Genomic DNA, 24,839 nt, shown 5'->3' with positions numbered 1-24,839 from the left:
GAATTTTCCAATTCTCTGGCAATTTCAACCTATATGCTACGTCATTGATCTTCTCTGAGACTAATGCATACTCAACTTTGGAAACAAACGTTCCTTGCCCTTTTGTTTTCTCAAACGTGCCTTTTCAAAACGCAATAAGACCCAATCATGCTTTTTGAACAAGAGCTCCCGACGATGACTATCAGCAGCTTTTTTCTATTTAGCTTGTGACTTTTTTAGGGCATACTTGACCTTTTTATATGCTTCTTCCCAATCTTTTACATGCCGATTTGCTTCGAAGATGTTATCTTTTGTCTGCAAAATGGGAGGCAATCTCTTTCCACCTTCCACAATCTCAAAAGGTGCTTTGCCAGTAGATGAGTGCACTGTATTATTGTATGCATACTAAACCAATGGCAAGTAGTGTTCCCAAGAAGTCTTATGATCTGAAACATAACACTAAAGTAAATCTAAAACAATCAAATTTGCTTCTTCAGACTGTCCATCAGTTTGTGGATGGAAAGAAGATGAAAATTTCAGCGTAGTGCCCATGTTTTCAAACAATGCTTTCCAAAAAAGCTAGTCATTCTTGGGTCTCTATCACTAACAATTGACTGTGGCATTCCATGGTACTTGAAGATATTTTGCATAAATATCTTTACCATGTGTTCTGGCTTAACCTTTTTCCTTATAGGAATGAAATGTGCTTGTTTGCTGAATCTGCAAATGATAGTTCAGATTCCATCATTCCCTGAAGAAGTTCTTGGAAGATCAAAAATGAAATCTATGGCAATACTTTCCCATGGCCTTTCTGGAATAGGCAGTGGTTGCAATAACCATGGTGCCTTCTGTCTATCAAATTTGACCTTTTGACATATAAGGCAAGGCCTGACATATGCATCAATATTAGATCTCAAGGCTGGCCAATAGAAAAAAGTCTCTACCGCTTTGACTGTAGCATCAATACCATGACGTCTTGCATACTGTGGAGCATGACTTTCTAATAAAACTTTTGGTCTTAGCTGTTTTGTAACGCATAGTCTTCCATGCATCATGATAAAGCCTTCTTTGAACAAATAATGGTCATGATGTTGGCCATTGGTCAACTGTTCATAGATTTCAGAGAAATCTTCATCATCAACATATTGCTCTTTCGTATCATCCAATTCATGGTGATAAGGAATTGAAACAGCTGACACTTGTGGCTTGCGAGATAAAGCATCTGCAACTACATTCTTCTTGCCTTCCACATGCACTATCTGAAAATGAAACATAGATAGGAAATTTGCCCAACACATGTGTTTCTTTGACAATTTAGCATGTGTGAGAAAGTATCTAAGTGTTTGATGATCCGTTTGCACTACAAAATCAGCACCAAGAAAATATCCAACTAGAGAGTGCATGGATCACAACCAATAAATCTTTCTCATAAATTTGGTAAGTCCTTTCAACAATAGAAAGTACTCTACTCTCGTATGCCACAACTCGGCCATTTTGCATTAATATAGCATCAATGCTGTTTCCACATGCATCACACTATACTACAAATGGCTTAGACAGATCTGGCAAAATAGGTACTAGATTTGTAGTCATTTTCCCCTTCAGACATCTAAATGCTGATTTCTCTTTGTCAGTCCATTGCCATTTGACATCCTTATTTTCAAGCGTATGTAAAGGAGAAGCAATCTTTGCAAAGTGTCTTACAAATCTTCTGCAGTAAGAGCATAGGCCAAGAAAGCTGCGGACATCATGAACAATTTTCAAGTCTGGCCAAGAGACAATTGCTTCTATCTTTGCAGGATCCATCTTCACACCATCTTTAGAAACTATGTGCCCAAGGACGTGAATCTCTTCCAAAAAGAATTCACTCTTCTTATCATTAATAAGCAATCTGTTATGCTTAAGCTCATTAAAGACTGCAACTAGGTGTTTTCTATGCTCCTCTTGATTCTTTGAAAAGATAATCATATCATCAAAGAATGTGCCAATGAAACTTCGATAAGGGCGGAAAATTTTATCCATCATCCTGTTAAATGTAGCAGGAGCATTGGTCAATCCAAACGGCATGACTAAAAATTGCTTCTTTTTAAGCGTATGTAAAGGAGAAGCAATCTTTGCAAAGTGTCTTACAAATCTTCTGCAGTAAGAGCATAGGCCAAGAAAGCTGCGGACATCATGAATAGTTTTCAAGTCTGGCCAAGAGACAATTGCTTCTATCTTTGCAGGATCCATCTTCACACCATCTTTAGAAACTACGTGCCCAAGGACGTGAATCTCTTCCAAAAAGAATTCACTCTTCTTACCATTAATAAGCAATCTGTTACGCTTAAGCTCATTAAAGACTGCAACTAGGTGTTTTCTATGCTCCTCTTGATTCTTTGAAAAGATAATCATATCATCAAAGAATGTGCCAATGAAACTTCGATAAGGGCGGAAAATTCTATCCATCATCCTGTTAAATGTAGCAGGAGCATTGGTCAATCCAAACGGCATGACTAAAAATTCATAGAGACCAAATGTCGTTCTAAAAGTAGTCTTATGGATATCCTCTGGCGTGATTTTGATCTGATGGTATCCACTTTTTAAATCTATCCTGCTAAACATTCTTGCTCCCTGTAATCGATCAAGAATATCATCTATCCTCAGAATCGAAAACCTATTCTTGATCGTGTTCTTATTCAAGGCTCTATAGTCAATACACATTTGCCAAGAGCCGTCCCTTTTCTGAACTAGCAACATAGGTGAACAAAACGGAGAACTTCTGGGCTGAATTAGTCCTTTCTCTAAAAGCTCATTAACCTGCGTCATAATCTCTTTCTGCTGCGCTGCACTAACCCTGTATGGTGGCCTATTGGGGGGACTAGTCCCTGGAATAAGATCTATGGTATGATCTTCAGGCCTCTCAGGGGGTAACTCTCCTGGTAACGAATTTGAGAAACAGTCACTGAATTTATCCAAGAAAGCCCTTCTGCTTTCATCTAGTATAGACACATTACTGTCAACTTCATTAACTTGCTTTGCAAAAATCAAGTATGCAGAAATATGATTTTTCATTACAGAAGTAATTGCAGAAGCAGAAACAACTGGGATAGACTCTCCTTTAAGCTTCACATATAACACATGAGTCTTGCTCTTATGTACAAGAGTAATTGTTCTATTGTAAGTATCCAAGATAGCATGCTTCCTGTGGCACCATGGGATACCCAACAGAACATCGCAGCCCTCTAGAGGCATAATATGGAACTCCTCTATGTCCACATAGCTCTGAATATGCATAGAAGTTTGCCAAGAATTGGGGTGATAGGTTTAGTATGTCCTGGGCATGCCAAATCAGCCTGTCCAACCGGTCCCATTTCCTCGGGACGTATACCCAATTTAGCTGCCAATGCTGGTGAGATAAAGTCTGCACAAGCTCCAGGATCAAAGAAAATAAGCATTGTGGAATCTCTGATCTTTCCCCAAGCTTTGCACAATTCTGTAGCATCATCAACTGATTGATCTTCTACCATATCAGGCACTAAGCCAATGTTGGGCTTCTTTTTACTTGGCACATCTTTATCCTCCGCATCTTTAGAAAATTGTTGTGGGCACTTAGAAGCAATATGGCCTTTTTGTTCACAAATAAAGCATTTTCCAGCCATCATGAAAGCCTTTCTTTCTTCAAACGATTTGCCAAAAGTGGCTCTTTTGTCCTTTACCTTGTTTAAAAGAAGTTTGAGGTTGCTGCTGAAATATTTTCTTCCAAAAAGACTTCTTTGTAAAACCGGTCCTTTCTGGAAATTGCTTCTTCTTCTTGTTAGGATCCTGCTTAAACTGAGAATCCTTCTTTTCAGTGCCTTTAAAGCTGTTAGATTTTCCTTTCAACAATGCATTTGCCACACCAGCATTTTCAATTAATTGTACCATATTTGTAACCCTAGTCTTAGTACAATAATCCCTGATAGCTTCGGGCAAACCGCAACAATACTTTTCAATTTGTTTTGACAGGGGCACTGTCCTGTAAGAACTCATGGGCAAAAGTGCTTCCCAAAATTTCTTATTGTACTCTTCTAAATCCGTACAATTTGCCGTGTCCAATTTATTCCATGCAGTCATGACATCTACTTCAAACGTGTTAGTTAACATGAGGTTGCAAACAACTGTTTGAAATGAACCCAAGTGGGAGGTGCATATCCTTGCATCAACAATATATTCCACCACTGCAAAGCATTACCTTTCGAAAAAAGTTGTAGCCTTCCACATCTTAGAAGTTTCAGTAAAATTCCCTCCTGTGTAAGCTGCATCAAACTGCTGTATAAATGTCAAAGCTTTCAGCTTATCTTGCATACCATTGAAGGTTTCAAAAACTTTATTGCTTGACCACCCTCTTTATAGTCTTTAGGCTTTGCACTTTTTGGTGTCAGGTTGTCATAGACAGGTGGCTATAAAAAGGGGAGTCCCTTAGGTGCATTATCAGCATTTATTTCACTTGTCTTAGCTACCATAGCCCACTAGGCTGAGAAAAACCAGCGGCTGCATTTTGTACTCCAGGCATCAAATAAGGACCCTGCAGAGTCTGATAACTGGGTTGTAGACCAATATTAGCATAAAGTGGGTTCACTGCCTCAATAGGCATTATTCTTGGTGGCCCTCTAGGCAAGTATCCCTGATAACCCGTGGGTAATCCAGCCATTGCTTGAAAAACTGACCCACCACCAAAGTGACCAGGATAAGTAGCAAATTGAGGAGGAATAGTCTACTGTGCCACTTGTGCATAACTGCCTTGACCATTCACTCCCTAATCCTGTGCTTGTGCTTCTTGTTGCACTGGACCTGTCTCCATGTTTGGTGTCTTTTCCACATGCTCATGCACATTAGAGGTTTGCCTTTTTGAGCGCTCCATGGTATGATGTGATGACTCAGCTTGAGAATCCTCATTATGTGACTTCAAAATTTTTTGCATTCGAGGATTCTTTACCAGCTGTTGGAAAGAGCCAACCATACTGAGGAGTTGTGCCATAAACAAGTCCTCTTGTTCTTACTCCTCATCATGTGGTTCAATCTCGGTTCTAGAAGGTGCTGATACCTGTGCACCAATACTCTCTCTTTGGTGTCTATGAGCAGAAGAAGAACTCTCTTCTTCATGGGGGAGTTTTCCTTTGCCTTTATCCATGTTTGTAATCTCTGTAAAACTTGTGTGTATGGCCTTTTCACCCAAAACTCTCCAAGCTTAAATTCTTTCAGAAAAGAATTCAAATCCTGGGGATGCAACCATGCAACCGGTCTATGACTCACATAAAGCGGTAGTTCCTTCAATTAACACCTGGACTTTACATACACACACATAAACAGAGACCTCTCTCCCTCGCTCAACACCAGATTGGCCCCGAAGACCGGCGCCCCTCTTGGTTTTTCTTTATCAATTAAAAGATAGAAAATTACAAAAATGGTAATGTTCCAAAATACATAACCTATGAGCAGTTGGTTTTCATCTCTTCTATGTAAATCCCAGCTGCATAGGAACCATAGAAACAGGGAACGGCCGTTCCGGCCTATAGGAACGGTTTAACGCGTTCCAAATCCTTGGAGGAGGTGAAACGGCCAGGGAACGTTCCCTGCGGTTCCCTGGGCCGTTCCCTGCCGTTCCTTGCTGTTCCCTGCCGTTCCCCCTGCCGTTCCTTGTTTGGAACGGCCATTCCAGGCCTGTTAACCAAAAATTTACATTTTTTCATGTTTTTTCTTTTTGCTTATACCACACTCCTTCTACTACATGTTCACCTATCTCCATTGCCTAATGTGCACACACTAATCTCTCTCTCTCTCTCTTTTGAATATTCAAAGTGTCAAGACAACCCACAAGCCAATTAGGAGTCCATGCAAAGCTCAAATTTGATGCATTATGAACTCTTGCAAATCACAATCAAATTTTAGCCTATTTTCAATTCCAAGGTAATCATCCATTTATATTGTCTAATTTCAAGGGAAACTAGAATAATTGGGGCAATTCATGAGCAATTTGGAGCTGTGGGGATAATCGAGTCAATTTTGGGACATTTGGGTCAATTTGGAGCATTGAGGGGTATTGGGGCAATTAGAGGGACATTCTTTGGGGCAACTTGATCATGCAAGGCATATTTGGGGCATGTAAGATATGTGCCGTTCCCCCCCGTTCCCGTTCCCCCACCTTGGACGTTCCCCCCGTTTCAGGGGGTCCCGCTCCCGTTCCCGTTCCCCGTTCCAGGTAACTATGATAGGAACAGTACAGCATGTGCAGATCAACATCCCTTACTGTCCAGCATGTGCAGAATTCACTGTTCTTACCGACCAACATGTGCAAAATTCACTGTTCTTACTGTCCAGCACACTGTTTTTACTGTTCAGCATGTGCAGAGTTCACTGTTCTTACTCAGCATGAGCAGAGTTCACTGTTCTTATTCAGCATGAGCAGAGTTCATTGTTCTTACGATTCAGCATGTGCAGAGTTCACTGTTCTGATTCAGCATGAACAGAGTTCACTGTTCTTATTCAGCATGTGCAGAGCTCACTGTTCTTACGATTCAGCGTGTGCAGAGTTCATTGTTCTGATTCAGCTTGAGCAGAGTTCACTGCTCTTACGATTCAGCATGTGCAGAAAAAAACACAGAATTGTATCTTCGATGGAATCAATCCATCCTGCAAAGCGTTTCTTCTGAGAATAGAGAGAGAGGTGATCAGAGGGAGCAAGCTCTACCTTCGTGCTTGAGTCAGAGACGTAGAAGTACTCTCCATGGCTGGTTTTCTTGCAGCAATCTACCCTCAGCTCCTCCAAACTTCATTCTCCCATGTGCCCCTTATGCTTATTACGTTTTTTAAAAAATGCGCTCTCTCTCTCTCTCTCTCTCTCTCTCTCTCTCTCTCTCGGGGATTTGTACCACATGGCATACATGTAACAATTTTCCTGTTTAAACATTTCGGTCTAAAATTCTCCATGATTGGTGCAAAATTTGACCTCAGCACAGACCAGAGAATTAATCCTTGTGTAAAAACGAAGACAATGACGCGAACAGATTGTGGGGTTCAAAAATAGTAAGTCCCTAAATTTTAGGGATGGTGACCCCTGCATTCCTCGAGTTGTTCTGTGCAACTTTTATCATTGTAACCACATCAAAAGTGTAATGTGGCTCAGTCACAGTGACTTTTATTCCGCGAGCATTCTCACTTGTGCATCTTTTATCTTGGCCAGGCTCATTGTCCTGCACCATCTCCAGTGGCTAAGCACATAGTCCCAAACCACTGGCATTCTATTCTTCAGTGCCCATTCAATGGCTCAGACAAACCATTAGTGCAATTTGTCCCAATGGCTGCCTCTTCTGGCCATGCAAAGATCTCGCTTATTCCGAGAAAACTCTGGGGGTAAAAAGCAATAGCAACAAAAGAAAATAAAAATAAAATATTTATATAAGTAAATAAGAAAAGCAACTGTAAAAAGTATCACCACCTGGTGGCAACATGTCCGATAGGCACTAAGTCCTTATGAGCAAAAGGAGGATAATCCAGCACCACAACCTCTTGGAGACCACCGCAATGCACCACAGAGTTTTTTTCCATCTATTTTCAGGTTTGATGGCTTCCATGGCCCCAACATGCGGTTTTGTAGCTCGCTCCACTAAGAGAGAGTGATTGTTGGATATCATCTTCTCGATAGTCCACTCTTTTGAGAGAGACATGTTGTTTGATTCCTTTCTCTTCTTTGACTCCACAATCTGCTCCATTGGGAGAAAGTGATTGTTGTCTACCCCTTGCTCCCTAGGAGCTATATATTTTCTCATCTCCTGTGTCTTGCTCCACGGAAACCAACTTTGACAAGGGCATCCAAGAGATTCCTGTATGATATCTTGATATCCCTCCCTCCACTCCCTCTTCTACTTAGGTTCAGGAAGCCACCTCTGGAAGCTAGCCAACCTCTATTCCAATGGAGTTCGAGATACCTTCTTTGGCCCTAGATACTGCTGATGCCATTTCCTTTGTCTTTAGTTGTTTCAGAGGCTGTGATCCGTTCGTTTCTTGATTCTCTATCCCTCTTAGAGAGGGATTTAGCAGCAGGGGATTCACAGGGGGCTCATCTTTCTTCTTTAGAGGGAGATCCCATTCCTTTGGCTTCGGAGGGGGTCCTCTCTCATCCTTCGATTCTTCACACACCTTGTGAATAACCCTTTACCTTGTTGGGGTGGTTGACATCTCTATGCCACATCACCCATTTCATCACCCATTTCATCATCTATCTACTCATTTTCTTTTTACCTTCATACCCAAGATTAACATGTTCCTCCTAGTTCAGAGCTTTGGATGTTTCAGCCATGGCTTGGTGGTTAGGCTTGCATATACCTTCCAGCATGGAGTAACCAAGCTTGTGGCTTCTCTTTCGAGATTGAGATTTGGATTCTATCAGCTCATGTTGTCTACTCTCCTTCACTACATGTTACCTTACAGGTAGAGCACTGAGATCTTGTAAGAGATTAGTTATCCCGTGGACTAGCATTCTCAATATATAGTTGGTGCACTCAGTTCTCTTAGGTGGACTTACGCATTTCTTGTTAGTTATTTGGGCATTTTCAACAGTCCCAATGTATGGGCACCTCATTATGGGCAAGGGTGGTGCCACGTGTGAAGAAATGCTTGGGTTTGCACTGGGAAACACAGCAAGTAAGACCAAGATTGAAACACAAAGATTGAGACAGAGGCAAGCAAAACTCAAACCCTTAATGCAAAACGCAAAATGCAAAAAGCTCAAAACTCAAACACAGAGACAAACATAGAGAGAAGAAACTCTGAAGTGAATGAATGTTGTAAATGAATGTAAGAGTGTACGAATGCCCAAGGGTAGAGCAACGCAGTTTTAGAGGGTGACATCAACTGAAGACGGATTCCAAGTGTTGTGACCACCAGTTAGAGTGTAAAGTCAAGGAAAAACACCAAACATTGATTGCGGGAGAGTATGATGATTGAGGCGATAGTAGGGAAGGTGCTTGGAGCTGAGGGTGGCAGCTGGAAGTTGCAAACACAACTATAGAATGACCGCCAGTAGGGAGAAGAAGGTTGCCAGCTATCTCTTGGGGGTGGAAAGGCTGAATGCAGATTGCAGGGCTGAAACTTGATGTTGAGGGAGGGCTGCTACCTGTTGCTTGGCTGATGGAGAGTTGAATGTACGAAGGAGGTAGTTTGTGGATTTGCCATGGTAGATGGACCAAATACAACAGACAAGTGAGAACTTGCACTAAAGGGATGAGATTGAATGGTGGGCAGCCTGTCTATTTATAGATGTTGAAGGGTGCCCCAAAAATTAGGGTTTTGGGGGACCATTTACGAATCGTGTACCAAATTTGCGTTTTTCATTAAGTGTGCTTTGGGGCTGTTTAAAAATGCTAATCATAAACCACGTGGGAGTGTGACAGCAGATCGTTGATTTTCTTGGGCTGCATGCAGTCAATCGGCTGCATTTATGATGGCCGCTAGTGCTGGCCGACCACTTGCATATTTTATTGCATTCTTTTTGTGCTATATATTGGCATTCTTCAGCCTTTTGTCCATCACTTGTCTTCTAGGTGTTGGTGAGAGATATTTGGCTTGAGGAGATACATCGACAACCGTTGTACATCTACCCTCTTCATTTCAGCATTCATTGACTGCAGATTTCTGCGTTCTTCTGTCTTTTCTTTCATATTCATTGTCTTTCAATCTTGTCTATATGCTTTCGCATGGCTGCACTTTGATATGGTATCAGGGTAGTGTAAAAGGGTTGATTGATTGTAGGCAAATCTGATCAGGAGGATTTTTTGTGTTAAAAGTTTGCGTTTTCAGCCTTTGGCGGCTAAGGTGAACAGGTCAACCTTGTGATATAGATTTTGAGTTTTCAATCGCCTCCAGTGGGTGAAAATCTTTGAGGATGAGTGGAGGAAGCCCTAGCAAGCACTTGCACCATGCACAGAGTTAGAGGGGCCCTTGCTTTTGTACAAGTCATTCCATTTACAATATTGATCGAAATTGACGTGGGGTTTTAGGAGACACATGATTTGGTGGAGCTTGTGATGGAGGCTATAGACCGTCCTGTAGTCCGTGATGCCTCTAAGCTTTTTGCAGATGACAAAGCTGAGTTGATGAAGGTATAGATACATTGGGATGAATTGAATACTTGCATTCGTTCTTTCATCTTTCTCTCTTTCACTCCAGTCTTGCACTCTAGTTGTCATTGTTCACATCGAGTACTCGGAAGATATGGTTGGAGCTAGATCAAATGTACAATTGGATGACCGTTATAAAGGAGGTGTCTTTGGAAGTTTTGATGGGCACTGAGTCCTAACAAGTCTTCTTCTATACGGGAGCATGTCAATATTGAATAAGCTTCGAGAATTGCAGGTGTAGGTCCAAAATGTAGGGAATGTGGTTACCTTGGAGAACATGGCGATAACTCTTCTTTCTCAGTTACCTCCCCAATTCATTGATTGCTTTAGGGTGCGCAAAGAACTTTAAGTGGGAGGAGTTGTTGGGGGTAAAGGCACCTCCGCCGTGCCGCCCCGTGTATTACTACACTGACAGTACCCGCCACTGCACACTGCAGGTGGCGGGCGCCCGTCACGTCACTTTATTCTTTATTCTTTTAGTGACAGTTTGAATAAAGGAAGGCCCGGTCGCACATTGTGATTGTTGGAGTTCCCATTTCTTGTCTCTCTCTTTCTTGCTCTTGCTCTCCCGCCATAGCTCGCGTGCAAGCTTCGATCCTTCTCACCTTTCAACTGGTATCAGAGCTTGGCATTCTCTTGCTCGAGCTCGACTCGGTGCTTCCCGACCTTCGCATCGACTCGCTTCATGCATTGGGTCTCCATCCCGGCAGCCATAGCCAACCTCTTGAGCTCCCGACTCTCCCCGGCTTCCCGAGCTCCATCCTGGCCTTCTTGAGCTTCATCAGGGCCTTGCCCTTGAGGTATTGCTTCAGCATTTGCAGGCATTTGAGTGTATTCTCAGATTGAAACAGGGCAGGAACAAAGGGCAGCCACTCTTCTTGAGCTCCATAGCTCATATCTCCCCTCCCCTTTGCATTGGGCCTTCATGGCTTGGTATGTGTCTACCTTGGGCCATCATTGAGCCCCCCATTACCCCCTTTTCAGCCCATGTGGAGCAACAGCAAGTTCAGCACCAACAGGGCAGATTGCATCATTTTTTCCAGGCTGTGAGCACTCATCTACTTTAGCTCCACACTTGGCCATTGCTTCTTGCTCTCTACCTTGATCAAGAGGGCTATAGACTTCATGTTTGATGTCATTCAAGCTTTGGGTATTGGTCTTGATCTTTCGGGGCTGATTTCTTCAGATTTGGGACTGTCATAAACTGTCATAACAGGCTGAAAACAGGGCAGCACCATTGGCATTAGCATTTGTTGCTTATACTCCATTCCGGTTGTGCTATTTGATGCCCGTATGCGGTCTACATGATGCCTAGTGCCTTGGGAATGTATGCACATGATTATGCCATGATTTTGGCTTGAAATATTGGCTGATTTGGGACTGTTATTTACTGTTATACAGTGTTGGAAACAGGGCAGCCACACTTGGCATTGGCATTTAATGCTTATACTCTACTCCGGTTACCTTGTTTGATGCCCGTATGCGGTCTACTTCCTACCCGGATGTATTGGGGATGTATGCATTTGGTTTGACCATGATTTTGGCTTGAATTTGGGGCTGAAATCTACTGTTTAGAACAGTAAATACATGCTGGAATAACAGTGGGCTGAAGGTACTTTACATGCTTTGGCACTTACCTACCGATACCGGATGTATGCTTTGAGCTTTGGCATGATATCTCTGACATTTGGGGACAACTTGGAGCATATGTATGAGATTATGGGATGCTTTTGAGCTTCGCATTAGCTCCGTCTTCACTGGCATTTGGACCGACTCGGCATGCTCGTGGACCGTCTATGCCTCATGTCTCTGCTTGACAGTTAGGCTTTTGCATTACATGCTTTGGTTCGTGACATATGCTATTTGGTTCGTGTATGCCATACCGATATTTGGAGCTTGGATTTGGATGTATTTGAGCATTCCCGGCTTACTTGATCACTGATCTTGGTTGCTATTTGGATGTCATTGAGTTGACCGAGAGCTTATTTGGGCTTATGTATTGCTTCATGGTTAATACGACCGGTGCTTCATGTATGTCATGCTCTCTCGGATGCGCTTGATGCATTGACAGGGTCACTTATCACTGGTGCTTTCTCTTGGGTTGTTTGAGCTTCTGAGCTCGCTTTGTACGCCTTTTGTGCCAGTGGGAGCATTTTACATGCTTTCTTGACCTTTGACAGTTGCATGCTATTGGAGCACTTACATGTATTTGGAGCAGTTTATGTCTTGAGCAGCTACATACACATTGAGACTTTGGGATCATACTCCGATCTTTATGGATATGCATTGATGTACTCTTGGTTCACAGGATGCTTATGAGCTGAGTCTCATATTTGGATCTTTCTCTTTGAGCAGATACCTATTTGTGTCAGGTTTTGGCAGTTACAGGAACACTTTGCCTAGAGTGTTTGGGGGTGTGCCTTTCACTGGCAGATGTTATTTTGACATGCTTGGTGTTGAGCTCATGTTCTTTTCACTGTCATTGGCCTTGCTTATGTCCGTTTCATGCCGGCTTTGGACCTAGCATTGTTTGCTTGACATTGGATCCTATTTTGGGACAGTTTGCTCTCTAGACTGCATACCTGCAATTTATTACAGCAAGCAGTTATTGGTGGACTGAGGTGTACTTTTCATGCTGAAATATCCTGATTTGGTGTACCGCACCTAGTACTAAGTGGGCAGCAACTTTTGGCACACTTTGCTCACCCTTTGGACCCCGTTTTGGTCATTTTTGGGCAGTTTCTGCAGTAAAACAGCAAGCAGTTTTGGACTGTTTGGGCATTTCCAGCCTGCATAATGGCGTCATCTTCGCATGATAGTGCCATCTTTAACATTACAAAGTTGGATGGTACCAACTACTCTTACTGGAAGAGTCAAATATGGCAGGTTTTGGTGCAGAAATCTCAGATTAAGCCACTTCGGTTGAGTGGGGAGCAGCCTGAAACTATGGACATTGACGACTGGCTTGAACTTGATGAGCTATGCAAGTCCACGATTGTATTGTCTCTCACTGAACAGGTACATTATAATGTATTTGAGGAAGCACAGAGTACATGGGATCTATGGAATAAGATCAAGAATCTTTATGATAAGAAAAGTCCGGCGAGTCAGATGTACTGGTTGAAGCAGCTTATGGATCTGCGCATGAAGGATAATGTGACTATGTCTGCTCACTTGAGCCAGTTCCATGCTATACTGAAGAACCTGACTTCGCAGGATATCACCTTTGGAGAGGAAGTAACTCCTCTTTTCTTGCTTGGAACTCTGAATGAGTCATGGGATGTATTCCGCACTGCTCTTTGTGCCTCTAGTGCTACTCTAAAATTGGCAGATGTTGAGAGTGCTCTTCTTCAGGAAGAGGTGAATCGCAAAAACTTGGATGCCTCTCGTGGTAGTCATGCTTTGACAGTTAGAGGCAGGAATGACAGGTATGACCGTGGTAATGGCCGAGGCTGTGACTCGCAGAAGGGTCGGTCTAAATCTCGTGGTGGCAAGTCGCGTAGTAAGTCGCGTGGACGTAATGCAAATGTCACTTGTCATCATTGTGGGAAAAAGGGCCATATTAGACCACAGTGTCATGAGTTGTGCAATGAGAAGCGCAAGGATAAGGGGAAAGATAAAGTGCAGGAGAAGTCCTCTGATCGCAGCATAGTACCTGCGAAGTCCAACGTCAAGATTGAGGAAATTAATGTCACGCAGACTGAAGAGTCCGATGGTGGTGATGAGTTTATACTTGCAGCTAGTTCTTCTGATGCTTCACACTTGACTGAGACACCTAGTATGTATGCACAATACTGGTTATTGGATTCAGGTGCGTCCTTCCATGTGACGCCTTACCGTGAGTGGTTTCACTCTTACCGTACTGTATCTGGATCAGTCAAACTTGGAGATGACAGGTCTCTTGATATTGTGGGCTGTGGAGATATTCAGTTGCAGTTTTCCACTGGCAGTTCCTTTTTGCTCAGGGATGTACGTCATGTACCTGCGCTTACGCGTAGTCTTATGTCTGCAGGACAGTTGGATGATGCAGGATTTCATGTCTGTTTTGGGGATTCTACCTGGAAGATTACCAAAGGCAGACTTGTGCTTGCTAGAGGCGCCAAGGCTGGCAGCCTCTATCCTCTTGTTGTATCTGGGTCTTCTGTAGACCATGTTTTGGCAGTGGGCTCTATCCCACATGTATCACTTTGGCATGCCCGTTTGGGGCATATGTCTTTGAAAGGAATGAAAATGTTATCTGGTTTGCAGTATCTTCCGCCTTTGGATTATGCATGTTTTGACTCGTGTGATCATTGTCTTTATGGTAAGCAGAATAGGTCTACGCATAAGAAATCGGGTAGGCCACGCATGAGTGAGCCCTTGGCATTGGTGCATTCCGATGTTTGTGGGCCTATGCCTTGCATGTCTATGGGTGGCGCGAAGTACTTCGTTACCTTCATTGATGATTTTTCTAGGAAAGTGTGGGCTTATCCCATAAAGCAGAAGTCCGATGTCTTGGCAATTTTTCAGAGATGGCTTGCTCTTGTTGAGAACCAGACTGGGTATAGGCTGAAATGCCTTAGGACAGATAATGGGGGAGAATATGTCTCGCATGCTTTTGAGCAGTTTTGTGATGACAGGGGTATTAAGCGTCAGTTGACCGCCCCTTACACCCCACCCCAGAATGGTTTGGCTGAGCGCATGAACAGGACTATTCAGGAGCGTGTGCGCTCTATGCTTAGCCATGCAGGCCTACCCCCGAGTTTTTGGGCTGAGGCAGTTAGTACGTCAGTGCATGTCATAAACCGATCGCCTTCCAGTGGATTGGATTTCCAGGTTGCAGAGGAAGTTTGGGCTGGTAAGCCACCCTCTTATGCGCATCTCCGTGTCTTTGGATGTGAGGCATTCTGCCATGTGCCCAAGGACAAGAGGAGTAAATTGGATCCAAAGAGCATTAAATGCATATTCCTTGGCTATGGTGAGTCAGGAGAGATGGGCTATCGCCTATGGGATCCGCAGGCGTGGAAAATAGTACGCAGCCATGATGTCGTCTTCCATGAAGACAAGATGCACAGGCAGCCTGAGAAGGTAGTTGAGATCCGCAGAGTGATCTTTCAGGAGGAGCCTAAAGCTCCAGCACAGCCAGTAGTACAGCCTGCAGCAGTTCCTCCATAGGGCCAGGATGTTGGACAGGTAGTTAGACAGGCAGCAGAGCCTGCGGTGAGACGGTCTGCTAGAGATAGACGTCCACCTGACAGATTTCAGCCCTCTATGCATTATGTTTTGGTTACAGATGCAGGAGAGCCTTTCACTTATGATGAGGCTATGCGCAGGGGTGACAGTCACTCCTGGAAGAGGGCTATGCAGTCTGAGATAGACTCCCTGCATAAGAATGAGACTTGGGATTTGGTTGCCTTGCCTAAGGGCAAGAAGGCTTTGCCATGTAAGTGGGTGTACAAGCTGAAAAGTACCCCTGGACACCCCAAGCCGGCATACAAGGCTAGATTGGTAGCAAAGGGTTTTAAGCAGGAACATGGTGTGGACTTTGATGAGGTCTTCTCTCCTGTGGTTAAGATGACCACCCTGCGCTTAGTCTTGGCTTTGGTTGCACAGCTTGACTTAGATCTATATCAGATGGATGTCAAGACGGCTTTTCTACATGGGGACTTGCATGATGAGATCTATATGGATCAGCCTAAGGGCTTTGCAGAACCTGGCAGGGAGCACCTAGTGTGCAAGTTGAAGAAGAGCTTGTATGGCTTGAAGCAGGCACCTAGGGAATGGTATCATAAGTTTGATGCCTTTATGCAGTCACAGGGCTACAGCAGGAGTGCTATGGATCCGTGTCTTTACACGAAGAAAGCCCGTGATGGCAGTTTGCTTATCTTGGTACTCTATGTTGATGATATGCTGATAGTAGGGAAAGCTCATGATGAGCTAGATGCTCTTAAATCTCAGCTAAAGAAGAGCTTTGAGATGAAGGATTTGGGACATGCCTCACATATACTTGGGATGCGCATTAAGCGCGATAGGCATCAGGGACTTTTGTATCTCTCACAGCGGGAGTACATTCATAAAGTCCTTGAGCGCTTCCGCATGCAGGACGTAAAGCCTATTGGCTGTCCATTACCTTCTTATGTGAAGGTATCACAGGCCGATTGTCCGCAGACAGATGAGCAGAGGGCCGAGATGGCCAAGATCCCTTATGCATCAGCCGTGGGCAGTTTGATGTATGCCATGATAGCCACTCGTCCAGATATTGCACATGCAGTTGGTGTTGTGGCACGCTATATGGCTACACCTGGCAGCAGACATTGGGATGCCGTGAAGGGTATCATGAGGTACCTGAAGGGCACAGCAGATATGTGTATTTGCTATGGCAGCCAGGATACAGGGGTCGTGGGGTACACTGACTCCGATTATGCAGGACATGCAGATAGTAGGAAGTCCACTTCTGGCTATGTATTCACCTATGCTGGAGGGGCTATCTCTTGGATGTCCAGGGTTCAGAAGTGTACGGCTTTGTCTACCACTGAGGCCGAGTATGTTGCAGCCACTGAGGCTTGCAAGGAGGCCATATGGTTAGGCCGTCTAGTTGCTGACCTTGGGATTGATGCTACACCTACACTGCATTCGGATTCTATGAGTGCCATTCAGTTGGCTAAGAATCCGGTCTTCCATGCGAAGACGAAACACATTGAGGTGAGGTATTACTTCATACGTGGTGTCGTGGAGGACAGGTCTGTTGACCTTGTCAAGATCTCCACTGACGAGAATCCTGCAGATTTGCTCACGAAGAGCCTCATTACTGAGCGCTTTGCCTTCCTCAGGAGGTTGATGGGCGTTGGATGAAATGTCACCTTTCCTCACCTATGTACATTTGTACTGTCTTTTTTCTTTTCTTTTCTCTCTCACTAGGGCAGATTCGCCTTTAAGTGAGAGGTTGTTGGGGGTAAAGGCGCCTCCGCCGTGCCGCCCCGTGTATTACTACACTGACAGTACCCGCCACTGCACACTGCAGGAGGCGGGCGCCCGTCACGTCACTTTATTCTTTATTCTTTTAGTGATAGTTTGAATAAAGGAAGGCCCGGTCACACATTGTGACTGTTGGAGTTCCCATTTCTTGTCTCTCTCTTTCTTGCTCTTGCTCTCCTGCCATAGCTCGCGTGCAAGCTTCGATCCTTCTCACCTTTCAGGAGTTGGTTCCTATGGTCTTGGACCAAGAGGAACAACTCAAAGGTCAGAAGGCTCCCAAGTTGGAGGCTTTGACTGGTCATTCTTTCCAATAGAAGGGAAAGAAGAAGAAGAATAAGAAGAAGAAGAAGAAAAAGAAGGATGAGAAGTCCAAACAGGACAAAACCAAGGAGTCTACTTGCCACATCTGTGGCAAGACAGGTCATTGAAAGAAAGATTGCGTGACAATGACAAGGACACCAAGTAGGGGAGGACTACAAAGGACTCAGGAGCGGTGGCTGCTCCTTCATCGGTTGCCTTCCTCGACTTGGAAGTGATAGAGGATGTTTCTTCGACGGCCATTGATGCAGTGATGATGGCCCCACAGTCTCATGAGTGGATTGTGGATAGTGGCACTTCCCGCTGCATGACTCTTTCAGATAGGATTGCTTGTATGCGTCCGATGCATGGAAAAATCCTTATAAGTGATAGTTCCTTGGCCCCCATCAGCAAGGGTGATATGTAGGTGATTTTAGATGGGCAAGGCAGTGCCCACACCTCAGAGGTGCTCTATGTGCTAGGTGTAAGGTATCATCTTCTTTCAACCAGCAAGATTTGTGCTCTTGGTTTGATGGTTGAGCTTGATAAGGACTACTTTTGAGTTCTTGATGGTGTATCTTGACAGGTTCTTTGTGTAGGACGTGAGGAGAATGGAGTCTATAAGATGCGGTCTTTTCTTGCCTTTTTTTCTCTTCTTCTTTTTTCACAGACTCAGACCGAGCTTTGGCATGCTCGGTTTGGCCACCTCAAATACGAGTACCTTCAAAAGGCAGCTTGTGGTCAGATGGTATGTGGGTTGCCAAGGATTGGAGTGAGCCACTTGCAATGTGTATCTTGCATACTTGGCAAGTAGCATAGAGATGCTATTGCTAGCAAGGCTTCATAATGGGCTAAGGAGCCCTTGGAGCTTGTTTCAACGGACTTATGTGGACACATGAGGAATGGAGTCCCTTAAGGGGAGTTTGTATTTTATGCTAATTGTTGATGAATTTAGCAAGATAACGGGGGCGTATTCTTGGCATTGAAGTTTGAAGCATTCTCACATTTCAAGGATTGGTTGATCTTTAAAGAGAACAAGTCTTGCAACAAACTCAAGAGCTTGTGTTCCGACAAGGGAAGGGAGTGTCTCCCAAGAGCTAATACGTTTTGGTCGTGGTTGGTATGATCCGTTTTGAGGCTTATTTTGGACAAAAGCCGGATGTCTCTTATTTCAGGTTGTTCGGGTGTGATGCCTATTTTCATATCCCAAAGAAGAAGAGGAACAAGTTTGAGTTGGCTTCCAAGAAACATGTGTTTGTGGGATATAGTTTGTAGTCCCAAGGATACATGCTTTATGATATCGTTTCCCAGGAGGTGTACACGAGTTGAGATTTTCGGTTTGTGGAGTTTCGAGCTACAGAGGAGGGTGTTATCTTGTTCTTGGAGATCTAGGTTATAGTTGGGCATCTACTCGAGTGCCTTTTGAGCCTTTGCCTATTGAGGCTCCATTCTCAGTGGAGGAGATTGCTTCACCACTAGATTCATCTGTTGAGTCGACTCCAATGGACCTTCTAGACTTTGACTGACGGAGAGTGGCGAGGAGAGTATCGGCCTCCTCCTCTGGTTTGAGGGACACTCCATGCTTTAGGGTTTGAGGGAGTCTTTGAGAATTGGCAGCTAGAGGATGATTCATGGTATTCTCGGAGGAACTAGACACATTTCATGGAGCTTGTTTGTACTAACTACTATTTGATGACTCGTGCCATGCAAGATAGGGAGCCCATCTCAATGGAGGCTTTGTAGTTACAACATTTGAAGAAGGCCATGGAGGAGGAGTTGGATGCTATTGAGCAAAATGGCACTTGGGATCTTGTGCCTCCGCCCCTTCATAGAAAGGTGATTGGTGTAGAATGGGTCTTCAAGACTAAATATCACAATGAAGGTACTTTAGATAAGCACAAGGTGTGGCTCGTTGCAAAGGGCTTTGCACAACGGCTAGGGATAGATTTCCATGACACCTTTGCACCTACCGGTTGGATGGCTATCATTAGGGCCATTCTTGCCTTAGCTGGCCATAGGAGATGGCCAGTTTATGAGCTTGATGTGAAGTTTGCCTTCCTTAATGGATGATTTCATTTTGACAGGTGACTATGCTCAAAAGGTCAAGGAGATGAAGAAAGCACTACACAAAGTGTTCAAGATGACGAATATGGGCCTTCTCCATGTCTTTTTTAGGCCATGAGATTCATTAAACTTCAAGGGGGATTTTCATCTCCTAGCAGCGGTATGTGTAGGAGCTTTTGACCACATTTGTGATGGAGGGATGTAAGGCCATTTCTACTCCTATGGATTTGAATTGGAAGGCTATATGGCCCATGCAGGTTCACCAACGTCAGACACTTTCCGTTGCAGGTAGTTGATTGGGTCCTTGATTTGGCTTCTTAACACTGTGATTGATTTGTGCCTTCTTGTAGGTTTGTTGGCCGGGTTTATAAGTGAACCCAAGATGGTACACTAGTTGCTATGAGGATTTTGCGGTTCATGAGGGAGACCTCGGATCTTGGTATTCATTATCCAGTAGGTATTGGAGATTCGCCTTTGGTTCTTACAGGTTGGACGCTTTTAGATTGGGCTAGAGATGTTGACCAACGAAGGTCAATGACAAGAAGAAAACAGGCATAGGATAATCTGATAAATTTGTATATGAAGGTGCTTCCTCAGACTGTTCTTTGACAACACTTGAGATCCTTGACTCTTATGTCGTGTCTAGGATTTGAGAGGGGATGTTAGAGATTAGTCATCCTTGGATAAGCATTATTAGCATACAATTGGCGTAGTCAATTATCTCAAGTGGACTTATGCATTTATTGTTAGTTATCTAGGGTTTTTTCAGCAATCAGTGTACGGGCACCTTATTGCAGGCAGGGCAATGCCGTTTGTCAGCTTGATAGTAGATTGTTGATTTTCTTGGGCTGGGTGCAGCGAGTGGGCTGCATTTATGATGGCTGCCAGCTGGTCGATCAGTTTTGTTGGCCAACTTACATATTTTATCGCATTCTTTTTGTGCTACATATAGGCACTTTGTAGCCTGCCCATCCTCACTTGTCGTCTAAGTGTTGGTGAGAGAGATCTGGCTCGTGGAGATACATCGACAGCCCTTGTATATCTGCCTTCTTAATTTCAACGTTCTTTTATCTCTTTTCTCTCTCCCTCTTTTTCGTGTTCATTGTCTTTCAGCCTTGTCCATATGCTTCCGCATTCGTTGTAGTTTGATAGATCCCTGGTTTGATCTTCTTCTCTCTTACACTCGTCTTTTTTGCTCCTTTTCGGGCTTGAGAGGGGGTGTTGAGAAACCAAGTCATTCAATACATTTTCCCTCCGTTCCTTTTTTTGGTTTCCATTTACAGCCCCAAAAAAGATTTTTGGGAGCCTCTCGAGAGAGTTGGGGCTCCACATGAGAGACTTCAGTAGGTGGTGCTTGAGATATTCTGTGCCTGTAAAGACGGCACTTACTCCACCCATTCTTTATCCCCACTCATTCATTCCTTTTGACATTTTGTCACTCTCTTTCATCTCTCCACTATTGCTTACACCCCACCTAGAGGGCATTGCAGTTTGTGGTTTCCATCTTCCCTTGCACCAGGTGCCTTGTCTTCTATACCTTGCAGGCTATGTTTTGGGCTGTAGACACTCTCTCTCCACCAGGCATCAATTTCTATCACTTGGTGATTGGGTGATTGGGTCTCTTCAGCTAGCGGCCTCTTCTTCCTGCTGGTGTCAACTTTTCATGCATCCAAACATTTCCATTTGACTCCACAAGCGTCGCGTGGGTGCTCCATCATTAGGCGACCATCTTCTCCACTAGGTGCCATCATTCCTGGCTACATTTGCAGTCTGGGCCCTCCCCGACATCGGCACTATCTCTAGCAAGCACTTGCTACTTCATCCAGGCCGTGTTTTGCATTTCTTGGGCGGATTCCCTCATAAACCCTAATTCTGGTTTGCTGTTTAACAGAGCATGCACATCCCGAGAGAGAGAAAGGAGAAGAAAGAGTGATTCCGAGTTGTCCAACACCTCGGGGTGGCTGCAGTACACTTTCTGCTTTCTGTTCATCGTGAAAAACCAGCAAAAGCATGCATCACCTCTTGTTGCTACAGCTCTTCAATTCAAAAATGGGAGAGAAAAGAGTCCCCCAAATAGCAAATATCAAGTTTCTAAATGAATAACCAGCTGTCCCATAATCAAATCACGTGTTTGATTAAGAGCTACTTAATGACTTGATCAAGTGAGCTGCTCACTGGAGCAAAACTTAAGCATAATGAAAGTTTCACATTGCACCTTGTTTGCTTTGCCTTGTCCTCGTATCATATAGCTTGTACACTAATCTACCGCATGCCATAGTGTGAAATTTTTCACTGCTAATGCAATTGTTGCTTTGCCAAGAGGTAGGGGGTACCGTGGTTAAGAGTTCATTTTCAATTAAATTAATTAGCCTATCTGTGATTCTGGTAACAAAGACTTTTCTCTCTGAGTATATTTAGAAATGTGCATACAAGTGCAAAACTTTACTGGCCTGGGGATAGGTCGCTCTAAGATTGGGTGCTATTGTTTCTGGTTTGGGGCGTGATTATTGTATGGTTTAATGGCTTTTTTTCACATGGATGTTCAAGAATTTCACATCATGCATTCTACCTTGGATGCTAGGTTGGGATGGAGACCGAGGGTTTTGCAATATATGATACAATGATGCTGGTCAAGAACGAGGTGTGTTATGTGACAGTCAGATGAAGTTGGAGTTGTATTTACTTGCTATGCTCTGCTCTGCAACACAGCTTGTAATATAATCAATGCTTTAAATTGTCCAGATACAAACAGTGGCTGTGGGGGCTGCCATTGGGCAGGCTTGCTTGCTGCTTGCTGCTGGAACAAAGGGGAGGCGTTACATGCTACCCCATGCCACAGGTTTTCTAGATTAGTTCATCCAGTGGTAATCTAAGAACTAATCTTTATCATGATAATCTGAATAGAGGTTGATTCTGTTGTTTTGCTGGTTATATAGCTATGATTCAACAACCACGACTGCCAGCCACAGGACAAATGCCAGCTATTGATGTTCACATTAGGGCTAAAGAGGTCTGTACAGTCAGTCCAGTTTTGAAAGTAGTTTTTATATGCACAATTATTGATTGTAATGCGAACTTTATGTATGTAGGTTGTTAACAACAGGGACACACTTGTGTCACTTCTTGCAAAACATACTGGGAATGTAAGTGCTCTCTGGATTGTTTTAATGTGATGATGGCCGCCAAATGCTTTAGGTCATTTTTACTCAAATTTTCATAATAGTCAGTTACAGACCTTTCTTTGGGTTGACAGTCATTTGAGAAAGTCTCAAAAGTTATGCAGCGTCCATATTATATGGATCCTAAGAAAGCGGTCGAGTTTGGTGTTGCTGACAAGGTAAATAATGCTTCTGCAGGACAGATGCCTATAAATATTTCTATTCCTTGTCTGCTCTCACTTTGACTTTTTATTTTGTTATTCCTAATACAGGTTATACTGACTTTTAGAGCTATCATTCTTTGCTTCTATTTTGTACTTTTGCAGCATGCATTAAATCTGCAGCCTATAGAATGCTTGCTCATAGCAGGGGTTTTAGCCTGCATTTTCTGAAAGTTAGCAGGACCAGATGCCCATCTATTTTTGAAATCTCCTCACAAATCCAATTTCAAGTAAGACCTGGTTTACATGCTTGCTATAGGTGTATAAACACACCACCACACCACACACTCACCCCCCAATAAGCTGAAAGTGCAGACAGGTCTTGGAAAGACAATGATGTCCTATTTAGTATCTAAAGTCATAAACTCAACTCAGCTTGCCTAGAGTGGATAGTATTGGTGGAACAGATTCAGAAGGCTTGAGGACTTTGATCTTGTGTTTGCCACCGTTTGCATCAAGGTCCATCAATAGCTAATTAAAGGTAAAATGCATGACCTCTTCAAAAGAGGATATTATGAGAGGCTGAAACAAGTAGAGTGGTATGCTTGAGGCTAGTAGGTCCAAAGGAGATTGCCCATCTGGGTACCTGAACAGTTAGAATTCTTCTGTATTCATAGTGACATTGGACAGCTCTTGAGGACTTTGGTCTTGTGTGAGGCATTTGCCACCCATTTGCATCAATGTGAGTCATTAGCTAGTTAAAGGTAAAATCCGTAACTTCTTCAGGAGAGGTTATTATGAGAGGTTGAAACAATTAGGTGGTATGCGTGAGGCTACTAGGTCTCAAGGAGAGTCCATCTGGGAACCTTAACAGTTAGAATTCTTCTGTATCCGTAGTGACATGGGCTTCCCCCCTGTCCCCATCCCATGCCCACACCATACTGGTCCCGTCCCCATTTTAGAGCTTCCTCTCATGGTGATGGGGCAGCAATTCTTGTTCCCATTCGGTGTATTCCAGTTCTCATCTGTCCCTAAAACCCATTCCATGTCACTATGCTACACGCATATAGTAGTACAAGAAGTGAATCTTATGAGGAGCGATGTAGTGTACTGTAGTTTCACTGTACTTCTAAGCATGACCATTGATTAAGGCTGTTGCTGCTTTCTTTTCAATTGTAGCTGGGGTCAGCTTCTGCACATCAGGTGGTATGGAGGTGAATGTTTGAAAGTAGTTCTGTTCGAAGGGTAATCTATTCAAAATATCCCCTAGATCTTTCTTGGAGAATAGCAGCATTCTTATAAAAAATCTTTGGTACATTAATGTGCTGACCTTGCGAGAAATCAGGGCTGATAGATTGAGAATGTGATTACAATGTTAGTCTCTTTTGTGATCTCCTTGTTGATTTTATTGTTAAGATGACCACTGTAGTAGCTAGCTGGTACCAGCAGTATGTTCAATTAGCATGAATTTTAAATGCCAATCTGTTCTTGTTTCTAACATGTGGCCCTTTTTGTCAAAGATACTGTGGCGTGGACAAGAAGCCATGTCTGAGACATTGTCCACAGAAGCTTGGGATAAGAGAGCGGGAATTCGTGTCATGGAACAGCCCATGACTTATGGTGCAAACAATGCAGGTCTAGGCTGATTGTGTTGCAGGGATTCTTGCTCTTTTTATAGGCGACTTTTGGGTGAAACAGTTGTAAGATAGATGTTAGAATTTTCATGGTGTAGATGCAACATAACATGTAAACAAATGACAACAGTTTTATAAAGGTCTCCATATCAAAGTTTTGGAAGGACAAGCATTTAGTTTAATATGCTTCCACTCCCAAACAAAGAAAAAGTCATTGTCTTTGTTTTCATCTTGAATGGAGTAGTATGTTTGCTACATCCTTTCTAATCTTAGTATTAGCCCTAACCATGCAAACTTTGACAGAATTATTTCATGGTAAAGCATCTCATTGTAGATATGTTAAAAGGTATAATCAGATCGACCTTGAGCACATATGTTGAAAGTTTTGGAGTAACCACCATTCCATGGTGTGTTTCTTTCTTGTAAGGGTGGCCTTTTTCAAAGCTTTCATATAAT

The 24,839-nt window shown here is 43.5% G+C and overlaps 1 protein-coding gene across 1 annotated transcript in view; it reads left to right on the top strand.

Annotated features, from left to right (window-relative positions):
* Positions 1-24,565, top strand: part of LOC148041042 (ATP-dependent Clp protease proteolytic subunit-related protein 3, chloroplastic-like) — a 53,806-nt gene extending 29,241 nt beyond the window's left edge. The window contains exons 4-9 of the mRNA XM_087675946.1: positions 22,012-22,071; positions 22,173-22,269; positions 22,367-22,440; positions 22,520-22,573; positions 22,684-22,767; positions 24,270-24,565. Of these exons, the coding sequence (XP_087532072.1) occupies positions 22,012-22,071; positions 22,173-22,269; positions 22,367-22,440; positions 22,520-22,573; positions 22,684-22,767; positions 24,270-24,395 (495 nt within the window). The 3' untranslated portion in view covers positions 24,396-24,565. The remainder of the gene's footprint in view (positions 1-22,011; positions 22,072-22,172; positions 22,270-22,366; positions 22,441-22,519; positions 22,574-22,683; positions 22,768-24,269) is intronic.
* Positions 24,566-24,839: the final 274 nt, after the last annotated feature.

This window comes from Lygodium microphyllum, chromosome 1 (genome assembly GCF_053477565.2).
Source record: "Lygodium microphyllum isolate KBCC chromosome 1, Lygodium_microphyllum_v1.1.10, whole genome shotgun sequence".
Lineage (NCBI taxonomy): Eukaryota > Viridiplantae > Streptophyta > Polypodiopsida > Schizaeales > Lygodiaceae > Lygodium > Lygodium microphyllum.
The sequence above is the reverse complement of the archived record's forward strand: the minus strand, read 5'-3'. Positions and strand labels throughout refer to the sequence as shown.